We start from the raw sequence: 18,691 nt of genomic DNA on the forward strand, positions 1-18,691 counted from the left end.
CGACCCATTTCCTAAGCTTTTATGACTCGGCATTTACTATTCCTGGACTTGAAATTTTTTTAAGAAGAACGTCAAAATCCTCAATGAAAATGATGGAATGCAAGGAACTATGGCCATTAGAAGCTACAATTTATTTTTACAGTCCTGAGTGAAACTATTGTGTGCCATTGTAGGGAGATGCTCAAGAACAGCAATGTAAAGCTCCGGCAGTAGTGTTTCAGCTGTAATTAGGAAAAAGAACTTAATACACAGATGACTGTTGAGAATTAGTCAAACCTTGCAGTGGGCCTTGAGGTCTTCGGGAGGAAAATGCTAGAAAAATAAGAAACATAATGTAGAAAGTGGTATATGATTTTACTGCTTGGGTGTCTTGTTCAGCATAAGTTATAAAGCCTATTTGCAGGCAAGCATTAGGATCCAGCCTCAAGACTCACTTTTGCCTCTGAATTCGGGCCAGTGATTATGGGAGAAAGGGATGGGATGGTTGATGCATCAACCATCAGGGAAAAATTCATCCTGCAATAAATGCAGAGAATTCACCTCAAGAGTGGATCAGACAAACTCATTTCTGTTTGTGCAATGATATAAAAAGTATTACTAGGTGGTCAAATGTAGCATGTTGATTTAACTATCTGCACTCACACACCATGACTCCATTGCAGGGTCAAGCTTCAACAGACTGAAAGAGGGAACATTCATATTGTCTTAATATTTACTCTGCTCTCGTGAGACCTCAGCTGGACTGCTGTGTCCAGCTCCGGGACCTCAGCATAAGAAGGACATGGACCTGTTGGAGTGAGTCCAGAGGAGGGACACAAAGTTGATCAAGAGAACTGAAGCATGTCTCCTATGAAGACAGGCTGAGAGTGTTGGGGTTGTCAGCCTGGAGAAGAGAAAGCTCTGAGGAGACCTTAGGGCACCTTCCAATACTTAAAAGGGCCTTATAAAAAGGAGGGAGAGGGACTTTTTACATGGGTAGTTAGTGATAAGATGATGGGTAATGGTTTTAAATGGAACAAGAGTAGATTAGATATTAGGAAAAGATTCTTTACTGTGAGGGTGGCGAGGCACTGGAACAAGTTGCCCAGAGAAGTTGTGGATGTCCTGTTCCTGGAAGTGTTCAAAGACAGGTTGGACGGGGCTTTGAGAAACCTGGTCTAATGGAAGGTGCCCCTGCCCATGGCAGGGGGGTTGGAACTAGGTGATCTTTAAAAGTCCCTTCCAACCCAAACCATTCTATGATTCTATGAGTGTTTAGCCCTTTCTGAGTGACATTTCGCACATTTTGTCTGCAATTAGGCTGCACAGCTAAAGTAGCCCACTGGGTGCCATAATGAAGGTATTTGTCCAAACATCAGATAAACCAGCCAACACCACAATTCGAGTGGAATGGTATCACTCAAGACACACTGTGCCAGTGTGTGCTTTGGATTGGAAAGAAACTGCTCAAAACCTTTGTCCAGCATGTCCACAGGTCACCTGAGGGGAGACTGCATGTCCCAAGGAGGCTCCTGACCTCCTCCTCACCTCTGCCCTGTGGATGGCGGTCACTGTGTGGAGCTGGGTCACCTACATGCTTCTGGGGCAGGGGCAGCACCTGCTGCCAGAGATGCTGAGTGCCCATGGGAATGCTTTCACTCATCCACCTCAGTGGGAGTTTAGGGAACCAGGAGGTTAAAATGTCAGCTGAATCCTCCCAGAGCTGTTCTCCCCCTCCCTGTAAAGGAGAGGTAATTAAACAGAGTTGTTGCCCTGTGGTTTAATGGATGGCTCTGGCTGCAGTGCTTGGGGACCCTCTGACAGGGCGCTGTGAAAGGGCAAAGGGGGACTAATAGCTGCTGTGTTTTCCAGCAGCCCCAGCCAGAGATAGCTCTCTATATAGCTGACAAGAAGTCAATGTCTGCTCCCTGTCTCTGTTTGCACTTCATCGAGTTATCTCCTCGCAAGCAAAGAAATCCCAGCTGATTGAACAGCACATTCATCATCTGGATTTCCCCCGTATCTTTTCCTGTATCAATGGTGCCATAAAAAGCCCACCAGAAAAGTCAATGGAAATCTGCTCTATCTTCCGTTAAAAGCTTTTGCAGAGATCTGAAGTAAAGAAAAAAAAACAAACCAAACCCAAAACTTCTTTTTTTCCTCCTTGAAACGTCGATCAAGGAACATTAAACAAAAAGATTAGTTTTGCTCTTACTTGTTTGTAAAACAAAAAGCATGAAATATTTAGCAGTATTGTAATGAAAAACAGATGGGAATAATGCCGGCTTTCAAGGCCTCTGGTAACCACCTCCTTTTCATGCCGCGGCAGCAGCAGGATGAGGCAGGCAGCCCATTAGGACAATTTATGAACTGGACTTCCACAGAGGGAGTTCTAGCAAGAGGTCCACAGCTCATACAGAGCAACTCTGATAACATCTGTTAGGGTTATTCATTGAAGAGGATTATATTACAATCCCTCTTAATACTACGAGTGCTACAGTAAAACCGGATGAGCCTTCAGTTTCATTTGCTTCAGCAATATGTGTTTATCAGAGCATTTTTCTGAATTTGGAAACCTAGGTTGCATTCATGGCATGTCACAGAATGAAATTTAGAAAGCTTGAAATATTAACCTAGAAAAAACCTCAGTCCCTGCTTTTAATTCCTCATGGCCATAACGCTCAGCTTCTTTGTGCAGCATCAACAGAGCATCAGCCTTTTTCCACAGAAAGCCACTCCCCATTAACTCTCCAGGGCTGAGATTGATTTCATTTGAACAGTTCTCACTCGCTAACCTTGCTCCATCCTTTATTTAAGACTTTGCTAATGATGTATTTTTTCCCTTTAATTTACCTAAGCATATAATGAACACTCACATCCGAAATGACCTCATTATACCGGCAAGGACTTTCGTGTGGATACGATTTAGTGCACAGGCATAAGGCAGAGGAGAATTCTCTAAATGGAGAGGTTTTAAACATTCTAAAAAATCCCTGTTGACTACAAGCCAGATTCTTACTGCTGTAAATTGACTTAGTTCCAACAGCTTCAATGAAGCTGCACTGATTTACTCCACTTGAGGGTCTTACTCTATTATTCTTATTTATTGAACTTGCCACCTTTTGCTGCTACAACCTAAACTTCCATCCTCTAGCAGCAGGGTTGCTATCTAAAACAGGTGTTCCTCCAATAATATATGACTTAAGAGATTTATAACTGCCTGGAGTATTTCATTGTCCTCTGAAAGTGTTTATAATAATTCTTGTTGACTGTCCCAACTCCCACCAATCAGCTGTAGATTTGTTTACACACTAATCCTGGTCAACAAAATATTCATTCCCCATACAAACATGAGCTGTTTTGTCTGTTTGTAGGCACTTTCCCTCCCCACCGGATGAAGGACTTTCCTGGTCTCTGTACAGTGTTTAGGACAAAATGAAACCAAAATTTTTTTGCTGGTTCCAGAAGAACCCTGATGTACACAAAGCAGCCCACTTTCTGGCTCCACAAAAAATAAACTGGAAGATGAAAAAATGCATTGCAAAGGAAAAATAAAAACCTGTAAGAGCAGAAATTTCCTCTGTGCATCAATCGTAGCCCTAATGGGAATGCAACTGTCCACTATGACAGTCTGCTGTTCCTACAGCCCTGGGCTTGTTTTACCCCATTCTCTTCTGGGAGGGATTTGGGCTGCTGCTCTGACCTTGACACAGCTGTGATCAGCTGAAGTGTCTGCATTTGTACTTTTGGGGGCTTAGCAGGACACATCTCATAGGAAAGCACAAGATCACATGGTCCAAATACTGGAGAGAAGTCAAAGACCTGGATAAAGCTCAGTGTGTTCATAAAAACAACAGGGAACTCAGCCCACAGGTTCACCAAAAAATTGTAGAGGTTTTATACTTGTCCAGAAATAACTGCCTGTGGAGCCCTTTGATGTCAGGGATCCTGGCAGTCTCTGTCTCATAAAGATTCAGGAAAAAACCCAACAATTACCTGGATGTTAATGTGAGTTGTGCATCTGTACATACATGCTGCAGTGATTACTCTTAAGAGAAATCAGCAGTGGTTATGCTGATACACTGCTTGTTTGCTACATGTGATTGGTGTTAACTTCAAAACTGAGGGTCTCAAAAAACCTCCTGTTTGTCTTAACAGGTTTGAAATTAGCAGGTTTGGAATTGAGGAGAAGCCCACAGAGAGTGTCACAGACCAATGCCATAAGAAATCATACTGAATCATAATATGATTTAGCAAATTCACATTTTCTTTGAGTCCAGCAGAATTCTATTTAAATGACTGAAGGAAAAGCTGACATTTTCTATTAAATCTCAAAGGACTAGAGTGAAGTAGGTACATTGAGTACAACCATCTTCCAGTTTTACCTGAGCACAAGTGCAGACAGCAGAAAATTTTATCCTTGCTTCACTTATTCTGGCTATTTCTAGGTCAGTCCAAATATTCTGATGGTAAGAAATAAGCAGAGCAAAAATGCGCAACCACCCCCCAAAATAATTTCAAATTCCTTAAAAAGAAATGCACATGTGTTTATTTACTGCATTATAACTGCAACATCGAATACAACTATGTTTTCATTTCAAAAAAGGACACATGCAATAAAATACTGTGATTTTATAATCTGATTCAACATAGTTCATTGGTAACAGTGGAGCATCATAGAACGGTCACAAGGCTAGGGCTTGGGGTGATGAATTTCCAGTCTCTTTATCCTACTTGCAAACAGCACAGTCACATCACATTTTATTTGTCATCGAGGGATAAACTTTTGGAATAGTGTGGCCAGATCACAGAAGGTTCCAGCTGCCCCTTAACTCCTGGACGACTCTTGAAGAATCAGATTTTTTACTTGAGAAAATATTATGCTTTGACAAGGACAAGGAATAGACAGTATTTTCCAGGCAGAGAGCAGAAATCCTTCCATGTTATACCACAGCTGAGGTACAAAGCAAGGGCCTCTGCTTCACAGGTGCAAAGAAGCCAAGGGTGTGAGTTACTTTAACTATGGCTCCGAAGAAGGAAATCAGGCCATTTTCTGCAATACTTCACCACAGCTTTCTATTATGTTCATCTGCACATGGGGCTTCAATCAATTTAATCTGGCATTTCAGCTATGGATTAAATCCAGAATAAACAGGAGTGCACAGCTCAGAAAAAAACCACAAAAAGTTGTCCTGAAACACTCAAAACATCGCCTCTTAACTAGTTAAAAGGCCCTGTTCTTCACTAGAAAAGGTCCTTTTTTTCTCACAGCTATTCACACATCATAGGCTCTTATTTTTAATGTTTCCCATGAAATTCCATGGCACTAATTTTGAAATAAGGTTCTAAACAGTGTGAAAAAACTATAGAATCAGGGCCCAAAATAGTCCAATTTTTAACATAAATTCTCCTGACTTTCAGTCAAGACTTTTTAGGAAGTGTCACGTAACACTGTCCAGCCTTCAAAACAATGACCTGATTTCTTTCCATACATCTCACGTGGCATAACACTAAGGATGACTTAGCTCTAACAATTTACATAAAAAATAAAGTCAGTCTTTTTATGCAGCTGCATTTTTATAGAATTTCATAGAGTCAATATACAGAAGCTTACAGCTTTTTGAGCTAATTCTAGCAAATAGGAAGATATATATGAAAAAAAAGAGTTCCAACAGTACATGGAAATCTGTAGAGTAAAATATATGTCTATATATCCTTTCCCAACACAAACAATAGGCAGTTTAGAAAAATATGATTGTTACAGTCTTTCTGAATCAGAAAAGAAAGGATTTAAAAAATAAGTTCAGCTTTTCACAAAGCCATATTTTTAATAAGAAAATAGACTGGTCCACTTTCCCTGAATAAGCCAGAAAGGTTAAAGAAAGGTCCAAGCAAGACAAGGAGTCTGACTTGGACTTGATATCAGCTGTGATAACATGCACATGTACAGAGGCAGCTGCTTGGCTCCAGTATTGTTTATCTTAGAAATGAGCCTAATTTATCACAATTGTATTTAAAAATCATAAATAACATGACAAAAGTAGAGCTGGTCCCTGCAAGGCAAATAATTATATTCATACAAGCAAAAAGTGACATCAATCCAGTTATTTTCTTGTGACAGTTAAAAGGTATTTTGTACCCAACTGTTACATTAAACAGCACATGTATAAACACAGATTATTATTGCAGACTCTGCTATCAGCTACTATACATAAACAAGAAGAGATGTTCATGCTGTAATTGCCTCTAAGGTTTTTGGTCTACTTGAATATTAACATTTACAAGAAGCTGAGGTGGAGACCTGAATTCAAGCCAGGGTTTCAACATGCGAAATGACAGGGGTCACAGGAAGGTTTCTGATCCTCCCCATCACTGACATTTGGAAGTGGATAGGAGCTCTGAAGAATTTTAAAACCATTCATAACATGAGTTTCTCTTGTGAACAGCCTTTGGTTTTCCCTCTGCCCAGAGGCGGGTGATCTAACATGGGACAGACTGGTGCAATTCAGATCCACATCAATAAACCTCCCGTTAGGGAGGATTCAAATTTTAATTTCAGGCCACTTCTAAAAGAAGGTGGCAAAATGAACCTCATTTTTATTTGGTGATTTTTAAATTAAAAGCAGAGAACACTTTGATTACAGAAATTTCAGGCTGTTCTTAATAACTTTTTAATATTTCAGTTAGAACTTCTTATTAGTTCTGTTCTATGTGAGAGCAAATCCCTTAATTTTGTTGTAATTTTTGTGAAACATATGGGATATTTACTCACCCTATATGGGAGTCTTAGCACATTTCTTTAAACTTTCTTCTAGCTTGAAACTGAACAAAAGCACAAAAACTGATGGAAGCAAGATTGATGGACTGTTGGTGAAGAGATCCAAAACTGTTTATAATCCAGCCTTGTGAATTAAATTGGGCCTGAGACAGCCAGCTGCTCTAAAGAGTGAGGACAGGCCCTCTGTAGGAACACTGTGCATTGGTTATATTGCTAGTAAACAACAATGCAGCTTCTGGGTCTCCCACCACTTTTCAATGTCAGTGGAGAGTTGTGTCTTACAAAAGGCAATGGCAGAAAAATGCAACATCTGCGTTATTGCTTGTGTAATTGCTTCACAGTGGTCCAGTACAGTCAAGTAAACAAATGAGAAGAAGGTATGTTGCTGGAAGGGAAGCTCTGATGCTGGGCAGATGGAGTGTGCCTTCCTGGAATCACCTGATAAACTTACTTAACACAAATTAAAAGTTAAAAAAAAAGTGGAAGGAGTTACACTGATCAAAGAGAAAACATCTGCTGAGGCAAATATTACCATCAGGGTCTTGGAGCAAGACAAAGGTGTGTCTTTCACCTCCCTGTCAAGCCCATGTACAAAATGGAGGCTGACACTTGAGGACGGACACACAGCACATGCAACATCCAAGTACCTTCAGGAAAAGCCAGTGCTCAAGCAGTGCCTCCCAGGTTAAATTCTTACAGGGTGTGATCTGGAAAGGTGATGGGAAAATCATCTTGGGTGCATTTTGCCCTAGAGACTGAAACCCAAACTCAGAGCTTATTAAAGCTCATTAAAACATATACCTCTAAACTCTTTCAGCTTCCCTTTAAGACACAGTTTCTCTTAAAAGCTGCACTTGAAAGTTAGATTGAAGTGGAATGTCACCTTTCTTTAGGTAGAACAATAATTATGCTCCCCATTACATATATATATACACATATACATACATACATACATATATATTTCATAGCAATGGAAAGTACCGTACAGAGGCGTTCATTCATACCTGTAGTGAAACAAAGTCTGTGGTGTTCAATGCTTACTAGACCTGACAAAAGAAATAATTTGATTTTGAAGGTGGGATTCACCTCAGGAGAAATAACAGCTCCTACCCCTGAATTCTAGTGGAAGGCCTCCCGGCAAAGCACTGGTGAGGGCGGATCAGTTCCCAGCCCCTCAAAATTCACCTCTGCCTTTTAACATACAGCTTTTGATGGAGGAAAAAGGAGCTAAAATAAATGGTTTGCTATAGGGCTTGATAAATGAGTTGCGAAATCAGTTTGTTAAAAGCGCCCATTTTAGTTTTCTATTTTTTTTTCTTTTTTTTTTCCCAGCTCAAAAAAGGGTCCTGGCTTATTTAGCATGTATGACAACAACATTCAAACACTCCTGGCAGCTCAAGGGCACAGACCCTGGAGCACTCAGCCTGGCCCAGTAGCACATGTGAGCATGTACACTGGCAGTGACAATGTGAGGGTAATAGAGCTGAAACTGAAACACTGGCCCTCTGCACTGATTAAGGGGCAATTTTCTGCACTCAGTAATTGGATTACACATCAAAACCTGCTTAGAGAGGAGAAAAGGGTCTGGGAAGGCTATGAACAATGCTAATAGCAAGGCTTTCTTTATTAATTGTTTGTTAAGCAACATCCTCACACTCCTGTCTGCAGATGTGAATATTAAGGGCAGTTCCTGAGCCAAAACAGAAGGCAGATGAAGGCAGGACATGGCCAGGAGACTTGGAAGAGATGGTTGGTCAGGACCAGAGTCCCCTCACATAGTGATGAAGGCTGTTTTGACACAGGGGGCAGCAGAAACAGGCAGAGCATCTGCAGGATGAATTGCAATGGGGGAAAATTTTATTGAAATTAAATTTACTGAAACCAGACCAGATTTTTTGATCTAGGTATTGAGGAAGAACTGCCACTGGAAACACTTAAGAGAAATGATCTAGAATCATAAGAGGAATGACCTAGGGAGTGGAAGAACTGTAATAGGAAAAAAGCTATAAAAGACTGGTATAATTTACTTTGGGAAGGAGACAAAGCCAAGACTCCTCTGTTCTCATAAAAGAAGGAAAGACAAAGTATGGCCTGGAGAGGGTAGTGCTGGTCTTTCTACTTCCTTAGATTCAACACAAAGGGGCCAAAGAAGGAAAATCAAACCTTGCCCACCCCCCAGACAAAAAGTTTTTGATTCAAAACCAATTCAGGGATTACCTTTTCCACACAACTCATAGGAAGAATGTGGAGTTTACTCTTATAAACAGCTTTGAAGCCAGAAAACCACTAGCATTCAGCAAGGCACTGAACAGGCTCACCCACGAAATTCAGAAGACTAAAGACAACACCTGACATTTACCTGCAAAGGAACAGAAAAACTCCCACTTCAGCTCTACAGTGAATTTCTATCTCCTAAGGATTGAAGAGAGACCATCATGACTAGTTTTCTATCTACAATAGCATTTCCTGTATCTTTTCCTGGAGCATCAGGGCCCACTACCTACCATTAATCTGTCAACGAGGGCTTTAATTTAGCAGTTTATTCTGTATTTAAGGAAAAGAAAAAGCTACTTCCAGAGCTCAAATCTCAGCTAGAGTGAATCACCCTGAGGGGAGCCTCCTTCCACAGTCAAGGACATGAAACTGAATAGTGCTGATGGCCACTGTCAAAATTTTGTCTGGCAAAGCAGGATGGCAAGCCCTCGTTCCTGTGTCATTATTCCTGGGCTGCTCTCATCATGCCAAATGTACCAGTTCCTCTCTTGCATCAAGATATCAGGCTGCCTTTTGAAGACCTAATGTCTCCTGCTGCTTCCACTGGGATGCTGTACATTAACCTGAGCAGTTTTATCTTACTCATGCTTTACCAGGAGGAGGGTGGTTAGCTCACGGTACAATGAGGTAAAATCTGGCAGTTGCTGAAGCAGGTTAGAGAACAGAGGTGCCAGTTAGGCTACTGTTTGAATTGGTATATTCCTGATATATATTCCTTTGTTTCCAGATCTACTGATAACTCTCTTGTAGACACATAATCATATTTTAAATTGGATAGACAAGAGATAATAAAAAAATCAACTGTATGACAGATTATTCCATCCTGCTTTGTTGTTTGGTTTTGAGTTTTTTTTCAATGCTATGTTGAAGAATCTTTGGTTTGTTTTGTTTTACTATGGAACAAATGCAACATGAACCCACAATTCTTAAACAGACATGTACAAGTCAGAATGCCTTGTGTCTAAAACATGCCACACAGCTTCCCAACATCTACAACTTAACTGTTTATATTCCAGTATAACCAATAGATATCTTTCTTTAAATATGGCAAAAGTAATGAGAGTGGTTTCTGAATGAATCGTGTTGTCTGTAACAGAAATATTATCTTTGGTATTTTAATAAACTGCTTTCTGAGAGTTGCCAAACATTGACAGATCGACTAATGCAATAAACTTGTAATGGCTCAGAGCAGGTCAATGATCTGAGAACTGCTAAGAATATACTTGACAGCCCCCAGCAACTCTGGAAGAAGCTGATATAGTTGGTTGGGCACACAAGTTTTCAGCTGCAGACTAGCAAATGATACTGGGTATACAACCTATGACTTGAAAGACAGATATGATGCCTGGCAAAGATATATTTATTGGGGGTGTTATACCAGAATTTCTTGAAAGGTAAAACTATTTCTTCAGTTTCCTATGGCGGACAATTTAATTTCAGTCTGTAATCTTCAGTTATTCCAAAAGGCTTTGTTTGCTCTGGGAACCTCTGTCACACAGCAGTTTTCTTTTTTTTTTTTGAACAAAAGAGGAAATATACTCTCTTGTCAACACAAGTTAAAAGAATTCTTGTACATGAACTGACTCTTCAAATCTCTTTAGTGCTAATGAGATGTGTATGCACACACATCAAAGTAAAACATTCCCTATTTAATATTGAAGAGGAGCAAACTCCTGAGGTCCTAGAGCAACTAAAGAGAACATACTATTTCTTCTGATGTGCAGAGATTACCATCCGTCTATCTAGTGATGGTCATTTTTTGGAGACATTTCTTCTCTCCGAGGTCTTCAACTATTCCAACAAAAGGGATTAAGGAGAAGTGTAAAGCCATTCTGAAAGCTCTTAAAATTATTCAGTGATCATTAGACGGTTTTATTAGTTAGGCTAGTAGCTTTATTTGCAGCCTCAAATGTTTGAGTTTTGTAAGTATCTCAGTCACTACAAATAAGGTAGCACTTGGTAGAAATCATGACTGCTCTGGAGATTCAGTGCTAGCAGAGGAACACAACATTTATAATGTGTGTGCTTAGAACTGAACATGTTTTTCATACAGAGATTTCTGAAGAGGGTATATATAAATAATATTTAATACCACTTAAATTGCTAGCTGGAATTAGAAAAAGGGCTGTTAATAGACATGCAGCACAATAGCAATTTTCTACCTCAATGTATTGCTGTCATGGAAAATTCTGTTGAAAGCACCTGGCTTCAAAATCAATTACAATGTACAAATTAGGCTGGCTTTCTTGCCAAAAGTTGTGTTTGAAGTGTGCCTTTGGGGCTGTGCAGAATTCTTATGGCAATGCATGGGCAATGGAGTGCAGGATTTTGCCTTCAACACTGAAGGGTCATTAATATGGTCAATCAAGCACCGGGTCAAACAGTGCAGGCAAAAGAGCTGGGAGAGATGTGTAAGGGCTCTGCTCTGTGAACAGACTGGGCATCTGCATGGAGAACAGGCTACGGGGCCTGAACAAAGTGCACAAACAGTTTACAACCTCAAATATATTCGATATATTTTAGAGTCTTTTAGTACCCTTTAACAGTGGTTGGATCTGGATTAGGGTAAAGGAGTGCAAGTCCTCAGTTTTGGACGCTTATCTATTTTGTGCATCCCAGGTTTTGGCAAGGGATGTCTTAAGGCAGTGGCCCCAGTCTGAACCTGAGCTATAACACACTTCAGTTACGTCTGGATGTCAGAGATGTATGAGCTGGGGATTTTATAGGCTCAAAAGTGAGAGTATAACTACCAAATCATCTGTGAGCAAAGATAAAGAACTGTGCTCAAGATTTTCAGGACTGATTTGGAAACAGTATGATTTAGATTGTGTTTTGAGGAATCTGAGATTTGTACAGTTTCCTGGAAGCTGAACTGGGCAGTTTGTTTTCATTATTCCAATTACCGACTTGATTAATATTTACATACACTTCCAGGAATCAGTATGACAAACTTTTCAGAAAAAAAATCACAAGAGAATAAAAAAGAAAATAAATTTTGCATCTACATTTCAAGTGTATTTTTGTGATTTTTTTTTTTTACTTCTTTCTCAGAAAAATCTCACACCTGCCTTGGATAGGTAAGGTCAATGACATTATGAAAGAATTAAATTGTTTTCAGTGACATGAACATTAAAGTCCTGTGCTTTGGAGAGTTTTCATGGCAAAGAAGTAGAAATATTCATCACTTATGTGAGATATTTAGATTACTTAATTTAATGAGAATGGATCGACTGAGATTTAAAGCAAAAACTTTCAAGGTTACAGACAGGGGACCTACAGAATAAATTGATTGCAATCCCAGCAGCAAAAGTGTGTTTCTAATTTAGTTTTGTTTTTTGTTGTGTTTTTTTTTAAACTGCCACAACACTGAAACATCAAGGTGGTGATGCAGTTGTTCTCTTATGATCCTCTGTGTAGAAATTTTTCCCCCCAGTTGCACACTCCTGTGGTGTCAAATGCATTTGTGAACCCATACAAATCACCCAGATCAGAAAGGCTGGGCAGAAAGAAACCTGATGTGAGATTTTGTGCTTTCATAGAAAAAACTTTTCTATCTCCCTACTGATTTCCACTTGCAGCTTTATTACTCCTCATTATTTTTACTTTCTCACTGGTATTTTGCTTTCATCACCTGGAACAGCTCAGCAAGACCCAGAGAAGTGCAATGTAGCCACGTCACAAAAAAGTGTGTGCACACTTACACATATCCACAACCACACAGAGCTGGTTTTGTTACTGCCCCTCTTCCCCCACACTTCTTTTCTGCTGGAGGATTTAATTTGAAATGGAGATGTGTATCATGATTAGCTCCTTGCTGGGCAGCCACAAGGTTTCTTCCCTCAGGGCTGATGGCACTTGCACAGATAATCAGAGGAGAGGAAGAGGTATGTGTTCTGCCACCAGAAAGAACAGTTGCAAAGAAAGAATTAATTTGCCCCATCCTCTGACAAATTATAGCTCCTCTACACCTGGCTCCGTCATGAAAGAAATCATAGGCCCTCCTTTACTTCCCGATGTCAACGTCTTATTGCTCAGCAGACATCCACACTCCTCATCTTTCTGCTTCCAGTCCCCTTCTGCCTGCTCTGAGAGCTCTTCTGATATCTCCTGACAGTCAGGTTTTAATCCACATCAGCTCAGCTCCTCCTCATTCTGTTCTTGTGCTCTGACTGATTACCTTCTCCATCTCCTTTAACTTCCACTCTCCTTTATATTTTTAGCAGAATTTTGGCATTTTAATCCAACATTAGTAAACCCAGTGTAGTCAGAAGCATTATTAGGAACACAGTGACAGGGTCCTGGTCGTGGAAGAGTCTCCTCAGAACACTGGTAATGTCCCTGTTACTTGCCCCATTTTAAATCTTACTGAAGAAAAGCTGTGTAATATGCAACAGTATCAATACTGTAGCAGGGAGAGGGAACCAAAAAAGATTCTGAGATTTTTCCTCCACAGAGCCATTATTTTTGTCCTCTGTGTTAATTGTGACTCCTTTTCTTAGGCTTTATAAATTGTTGCACACCTCTCTTCTCTATGTTTAGCAGCTCCACTTTCACATTGCCTGTTCTCTCTCATTCTGTGCCCATAATGAGCTCCTTGCTGCTCCACCTCCCTATTTTACCCAAGTTTGCTTCTTTAGCAAAACTTTAATGGTTTTGTTAAGTAAGTGGCTGCCTCCTTCAGTCTCTCAGCTACTACATAATTTAGCTGCACAACAGCTTTTATATTCTTTTGGAACTTGCTTGGAAAAAACACAGAATACCCCATACTGATACTCAGAAGACAAGTTCTTCCTGCAACATAGGGGGGAGGCTGTTAAATTTTTTTTTTTTCCATGATTACTACTGTGGCTAAAAACATGAGACAATAAGGGTTAGTTCTCAAAAATGGCACACATTTTTAGAAATTACTTTTTCTTTCAGGAATCAGCTAGTTAAAACACCACTAAGAATGGCTTCATCATAATAAAGTGAGAATTGCTTTTACATTAAAAGGCAGTGTTAAAAGGTACATTCAAAAATTTGATAAATCAGGCATAAGGTTAGGTAAATAAATGACAAGTTGTCATAATTTTAGAGTTTAGACCATATGGAAATTTACACTTGACTCTCTTTGATACAATCAGTTTACATCATTTCAATAAACCATTCATATAAAAGCATCATAGGAAAGATTCATGTTTCCAGGGTGGTATTATTAAAGTACTTCTGACTTTTGCTTTGCTGACACTGAGCCAGGCTGCGTCCCACTGTTCAGGCTTTATGATGCATTACTAAATGCCTCTTTATAAAGTAAAAAACTCCAACAAACCAAACCACAAAACCCCACAAACAACAGAAAAAAACCCATTGCTTTTTATATGCAAGATAGCTGATACAAGGTTTTGTTCAGTGCTCCCAAATTTGTTCAGAAAATGATGACCTGATTTTAAAAGTTCTCCTGCTAAAGAGATGCTAAAAAAATATATTCTTTTTTCTCATCTTTCTTCCTACTGTATTCTACCTCTCCTGATTCAGGTGGGCTAGAGAACACAGTAATTGGAAAAGAAAAAAAATTAAAACAAGAGGAGGTCCACCCCCACTCCAACTGAAGTCAGTAGCAACATTTCCATTAGCTTCTGAACTCCCTGTATCTAGATACTGAAAAAGCAGCTCAAGATTTCAAATAGAATAGTCCAAATCTTTCTTGGGCTGAATGTCAACCACTGTTTTCAAACCTGATTCTACTGTGCCTGCTTTCCAGTTTGCACTGTGATGCATGCACACATGTTCCCATACTTGCTCTGACTTCAGTTGTAAACAACAAGAATCCAATATTAAAAATCGCCCATAAAACCCCACAACAAAACCATCCTTCAGTATTGCTTGCTGAAAGATGGCAGAAACAGAAACATCGCAGGATTATCCTTAAACAGTGGATGAGTGGATGATGGGTGTTAGTTTGACCACAGATATGCATTTATACATATATGTACATACATACACATACACAGTCCCTATATACATATTATAAATATAATAATAAAATATTGTAAAAATATTAATTTTGCTCAAATACCTGATTAAATTGGACTAATGTTGCACCTATGTGACCTATCCAGCTGATATGACGGCTCTGTTAGAAGCCCTAAAACCTACAATAGTTGCAATTGTTAAAAACAAAGAGCCTGTATTTCTGCCAGTCACCTCGTGTCATGCCCAGAAGTTAGGTTGGGGGGGGGCCCTCGTATCTCAGCATCAGCTTGAAGGACCGAGCGAAGTTGTTGGCCAGTGTGCAGCTGTGGGTCTCTTCTGCCAGCGGCAGGAGGAAGGCCAGGAGCAGGAGGAGCAAGAGGAGGAGTTGCAATGGTAGTGCTGCCCAGCACACTCGATGCAGGTATGAGCACACGCCTCCAGAGCGCTTCTGAAAGACACAAACCAAAGAGAACTCAGAGAAATGAAGTACTGGGGACACCCATTTCAGTTACATCAAACTGCCAGGTAGAAGGTTAGAACAACCCTTGTCCTTGCCCTAGGATCCAGCCTGGGTGCTTGGCACACTGAAACTGGCTGAGGCTGGTAGTTAAATTATGCCTTTCAGGAAAATATTTCACTATCTTCAAGAATTCACTGTGGCACACCTTTGTCTTCTAGAAGGAAAACACTGCTGACCCTTCGAGAAGAAAACAATTGCTTCCAAGTCCATTTTCCAGTTCCAAAGTGGTGGTTACAAATGCTCATGCCCAAGCATGGTTCCTTCCCAGCCAGCATACGGCACAGAAGTTCTGCTTTAATTATTCTCCAGTCTGTAAAATGAGAATGCTGATGCCTGGAAGAGAGGAGCCAGCCTTCTGCTCTCTGTCAGCAGCAAGGAGCTTCTTTGGCAGCTCATCCAGCTCATAATCATCTCCCCAGCTGCAACATGCTCAGAACCCTGGCTTTGGAATCTACAAGGTCAGAAAAAAGGCCCTGTAGTGCAGCCTGACTCAGTACCTCTTATACCTTACCAGGCCTATCTTAAAATTTTGTATGATGCAAAATAGTGAAAGAAACACAACACTGACAGTGAAGAAGACAATAAAGTCACATCTATTGATGTGGACTCATGGGAGGGCCACACAAAGAAGTCCCATTACACTTCCTTTATGTTGGTACAAATCTAGAGTAGCTCAATTAATCTCATGAATCTAATATGGATTAGCATGACCAGGAGATAACAAATTTGGGGCTACAGAATTCAGAAAAATTTAATTCAGAAGGGAGATTTCCACTGGCAAGATTCCTGGGTAACTCCTGACAATAAGCTACACCACATGAGTTCCCCCCCCCCCAAGAAAAGGTCAAGTCAATTATCTGTAAGGAAATCCTGAAGATGAGAGCTCAATAACCCATTCATTTCATCAAACAAGGAGTTAAACTCTGAACATAAATGCAGCCTTTAATGCAGCTACAACATTAGGTACCAGCCTATGTCACAAATATCAGCACAAAAATTCCACTGAAGTGAGACCCACATTTTCCACAAAAGGGAGTGAATTTGTTGTGTTCAAGACACGGGCAATGTCAGTGCTGCAGCAAAATTAGGGCTTCTGGCCCCTATGGGACTCTTAGCAGGCAATGTCTGTCCCACTACAGCACCACCATGGATAGTCCATGGTGAACATAGCAGAGAAGATAAGGAGGAGATTGATGATAGAAAAAAGTAATTATGCCTTTTGCTATTTTTAATGATCTCTTCTACCGCTTTCCAAATTACTCAGTCCCTTCTAGTGCTATATAAATGCTTAGAGAATTAATTATGAAGACAAATATATAGCTGCAGTTACACATCATGAGACAGTTGTGCTGCAAAATCCTTCTGTTGTAGCTGGTTTGCTTCCATTATACCAAATGGCTGATGAGATTTAATTATTGTATCAGGCAGATGCAGAGGCAGCAGAGCAACAGCTGCTTGCTCTACCATTTCTGGCCCACGATATCTGGGTTGTAATTTGCTCGTTGAGGCCAATGAAAACTCAGATCCCCAACACTGGAACTGTCAGTGGGTAAAGTGTACATGCCAGGATGTGAGACTGACGTTGAGCACCAATGGGCAAGCTCCCGGGGTACGGTGATCATTTACTCACAAAATCAAAGCTTCACCAACCTGTCTAGCAGGAGTCCTCTGTTACCACTTTGACCTGTTCTTGAAGTATCAGGCATAAGTAGCTGTATTAATGAGACTTTCCCTTCTCTACTCCTGGAGTCCAAACCTGACATCCTTTATCTTCCTTGGATTTCATTAGCCTATTGGTTGAAAGATCCTGCAGGGATTCTTTGTTTACAGTCAACACTAAATCTGTTACCCATGAGGGTAGTGGCCACAACTCTTGGTTCCACCTGTCTGGGTTTGTCTCTGTAATGCCACAAAACAGCCACTCCTTGGTGCAGTCAGTGTAAACCAATGGACTGTCATCGACAGCTCTGTTTTCATTGACCAGTTCTCATTCTTAATTCTTCACTGCATCCATAATATACAGCCATATGACAAATACAGTTATCATAGCACCCCATCTATAAGGAAAAAGACCCTTTCCAAGCTCTAGAAGCTATGAACAAGTTTTTTGGTACATATTATGAGGTGTAGTTCTGTCAGTGGAAGATCAGATTTGAGTTACCTCTATCTTAGGACTATTCAAATCATGCTCTCTATTATACCACTAAGGCACAGTGAGTCTTAATGCTGATGTTGTTAAAGGGTAGGATCCTGTGACTGACTGCTCAATGGTTCATTATGACTGGAAGTCTCAAAAATGTTTGCACAATGTGGGAATTAGAAGTCCATCACACACTGATACAGTTGTGAGGACTACCAGTCTTCCTAGCAGCACCTACAACTTTTGTTTTACTGCTGTCAATCCTTTAGCATTGGTTTTGAAAGCTACTTTAATCTGAAACTATTATTTAATTGCCAGACCAGCTGCAACACCTCTCTTCCCAATTATCTCATTGTGTCTATGAACCGATGGGAAAAGTCAACTGATCCAGTTGTGCCTTGTCTCTTTTCCTGCCACAGCCCAGGGAGCAGATATGGTCACTCAGGTCTTGTCACTGCTTTCTTGTGGTGACCACACTGCCAGTTAGCCACTAACATTTTTTCTACCCCAATTCTTTTACCAATACAGCATTTGATTCAGAGCATGTCACTTACTCTGCCTGGATTTCTATAGCAAAGACTACTAATGCAATTCTAAGAAACAGGAGGAGATTGAAAAGCTATTTAAGTGCCTTGCTTTTAGATATACTGGAAGGACCTGTAAAATAGTATTGCTTTTCACAGCTCATCCTCCAGAAAGAATTAACGTGAAATGGCTTTATTAACAAGCTATTGTTTGCTCTCCTTGGAGGTTTCTGCAGGGGAAGATACTTATGCTAACCATAGCAGATCCTCGCATGAGAAAAACCTGTGGAGGGACGTTTACCTTGAGGCAGAACTTCAGAGAAGGAGAAATATTTTATCTTTTATCTACTGCTTTTCTCCCACCTGCTTGCTGAGTTTATAGGCATTTGTGTTTGGTGAACTTTTGTCTCTTTTGCCCAGCTTCTCTGTTTTGTTTGATCACACAGGAAGGTCAGAATCTTGTATTTCTGACTCCATTTGTTGTCATGGGAATGAATCAGTTATCACAAACATGGTATTATGAT

At 40.3% G+C, this 18,691-nt stretch overlaps 1 protein-coding gene across 1 annotated transcript in view; it reads right to left on the reverse strand.

Annotated features, from left to right (window-relative positions):
• Window positions 1-4,505: 4,505 nt before the first annotated feature.
• The window catches only part of SYNE3 (spectrin repeat containing nuclear envelope family member 3), a 44,976-nt gene continuing 30,790 nt past the window's right edge, over window positions 4,506-18,691 (reverse strand). The window contains exon 17 of the mRNA XM_008933570.4: window positions 4,506-15,431. Within this exon, the coding sequence (XP_008931818.2) occupies window positions 15,234-15,431 (198 nt within the window). The 3' untranslated portion in view covers window positions 4,506-15,233. The remainder of the gene's footprint in view (window positions 15,432-18,691) is intronic.

This window comes from Manacus vitellinus, unplaced genomic scaffold (assembly GCF_001715985.3).
Source record: "Manacus vitellinus isolate BGI_N305 unplaced genomic scaffold, ASM171598v3 scaffold_6_pilon, whole genome shotgun sequence".
Classification (NCBI taxonomy): Eukaryota; Metazoa; Chordata; class Aves; order Passeriformes; family Pipridae; genus Manacus; species Manacus vitellinus.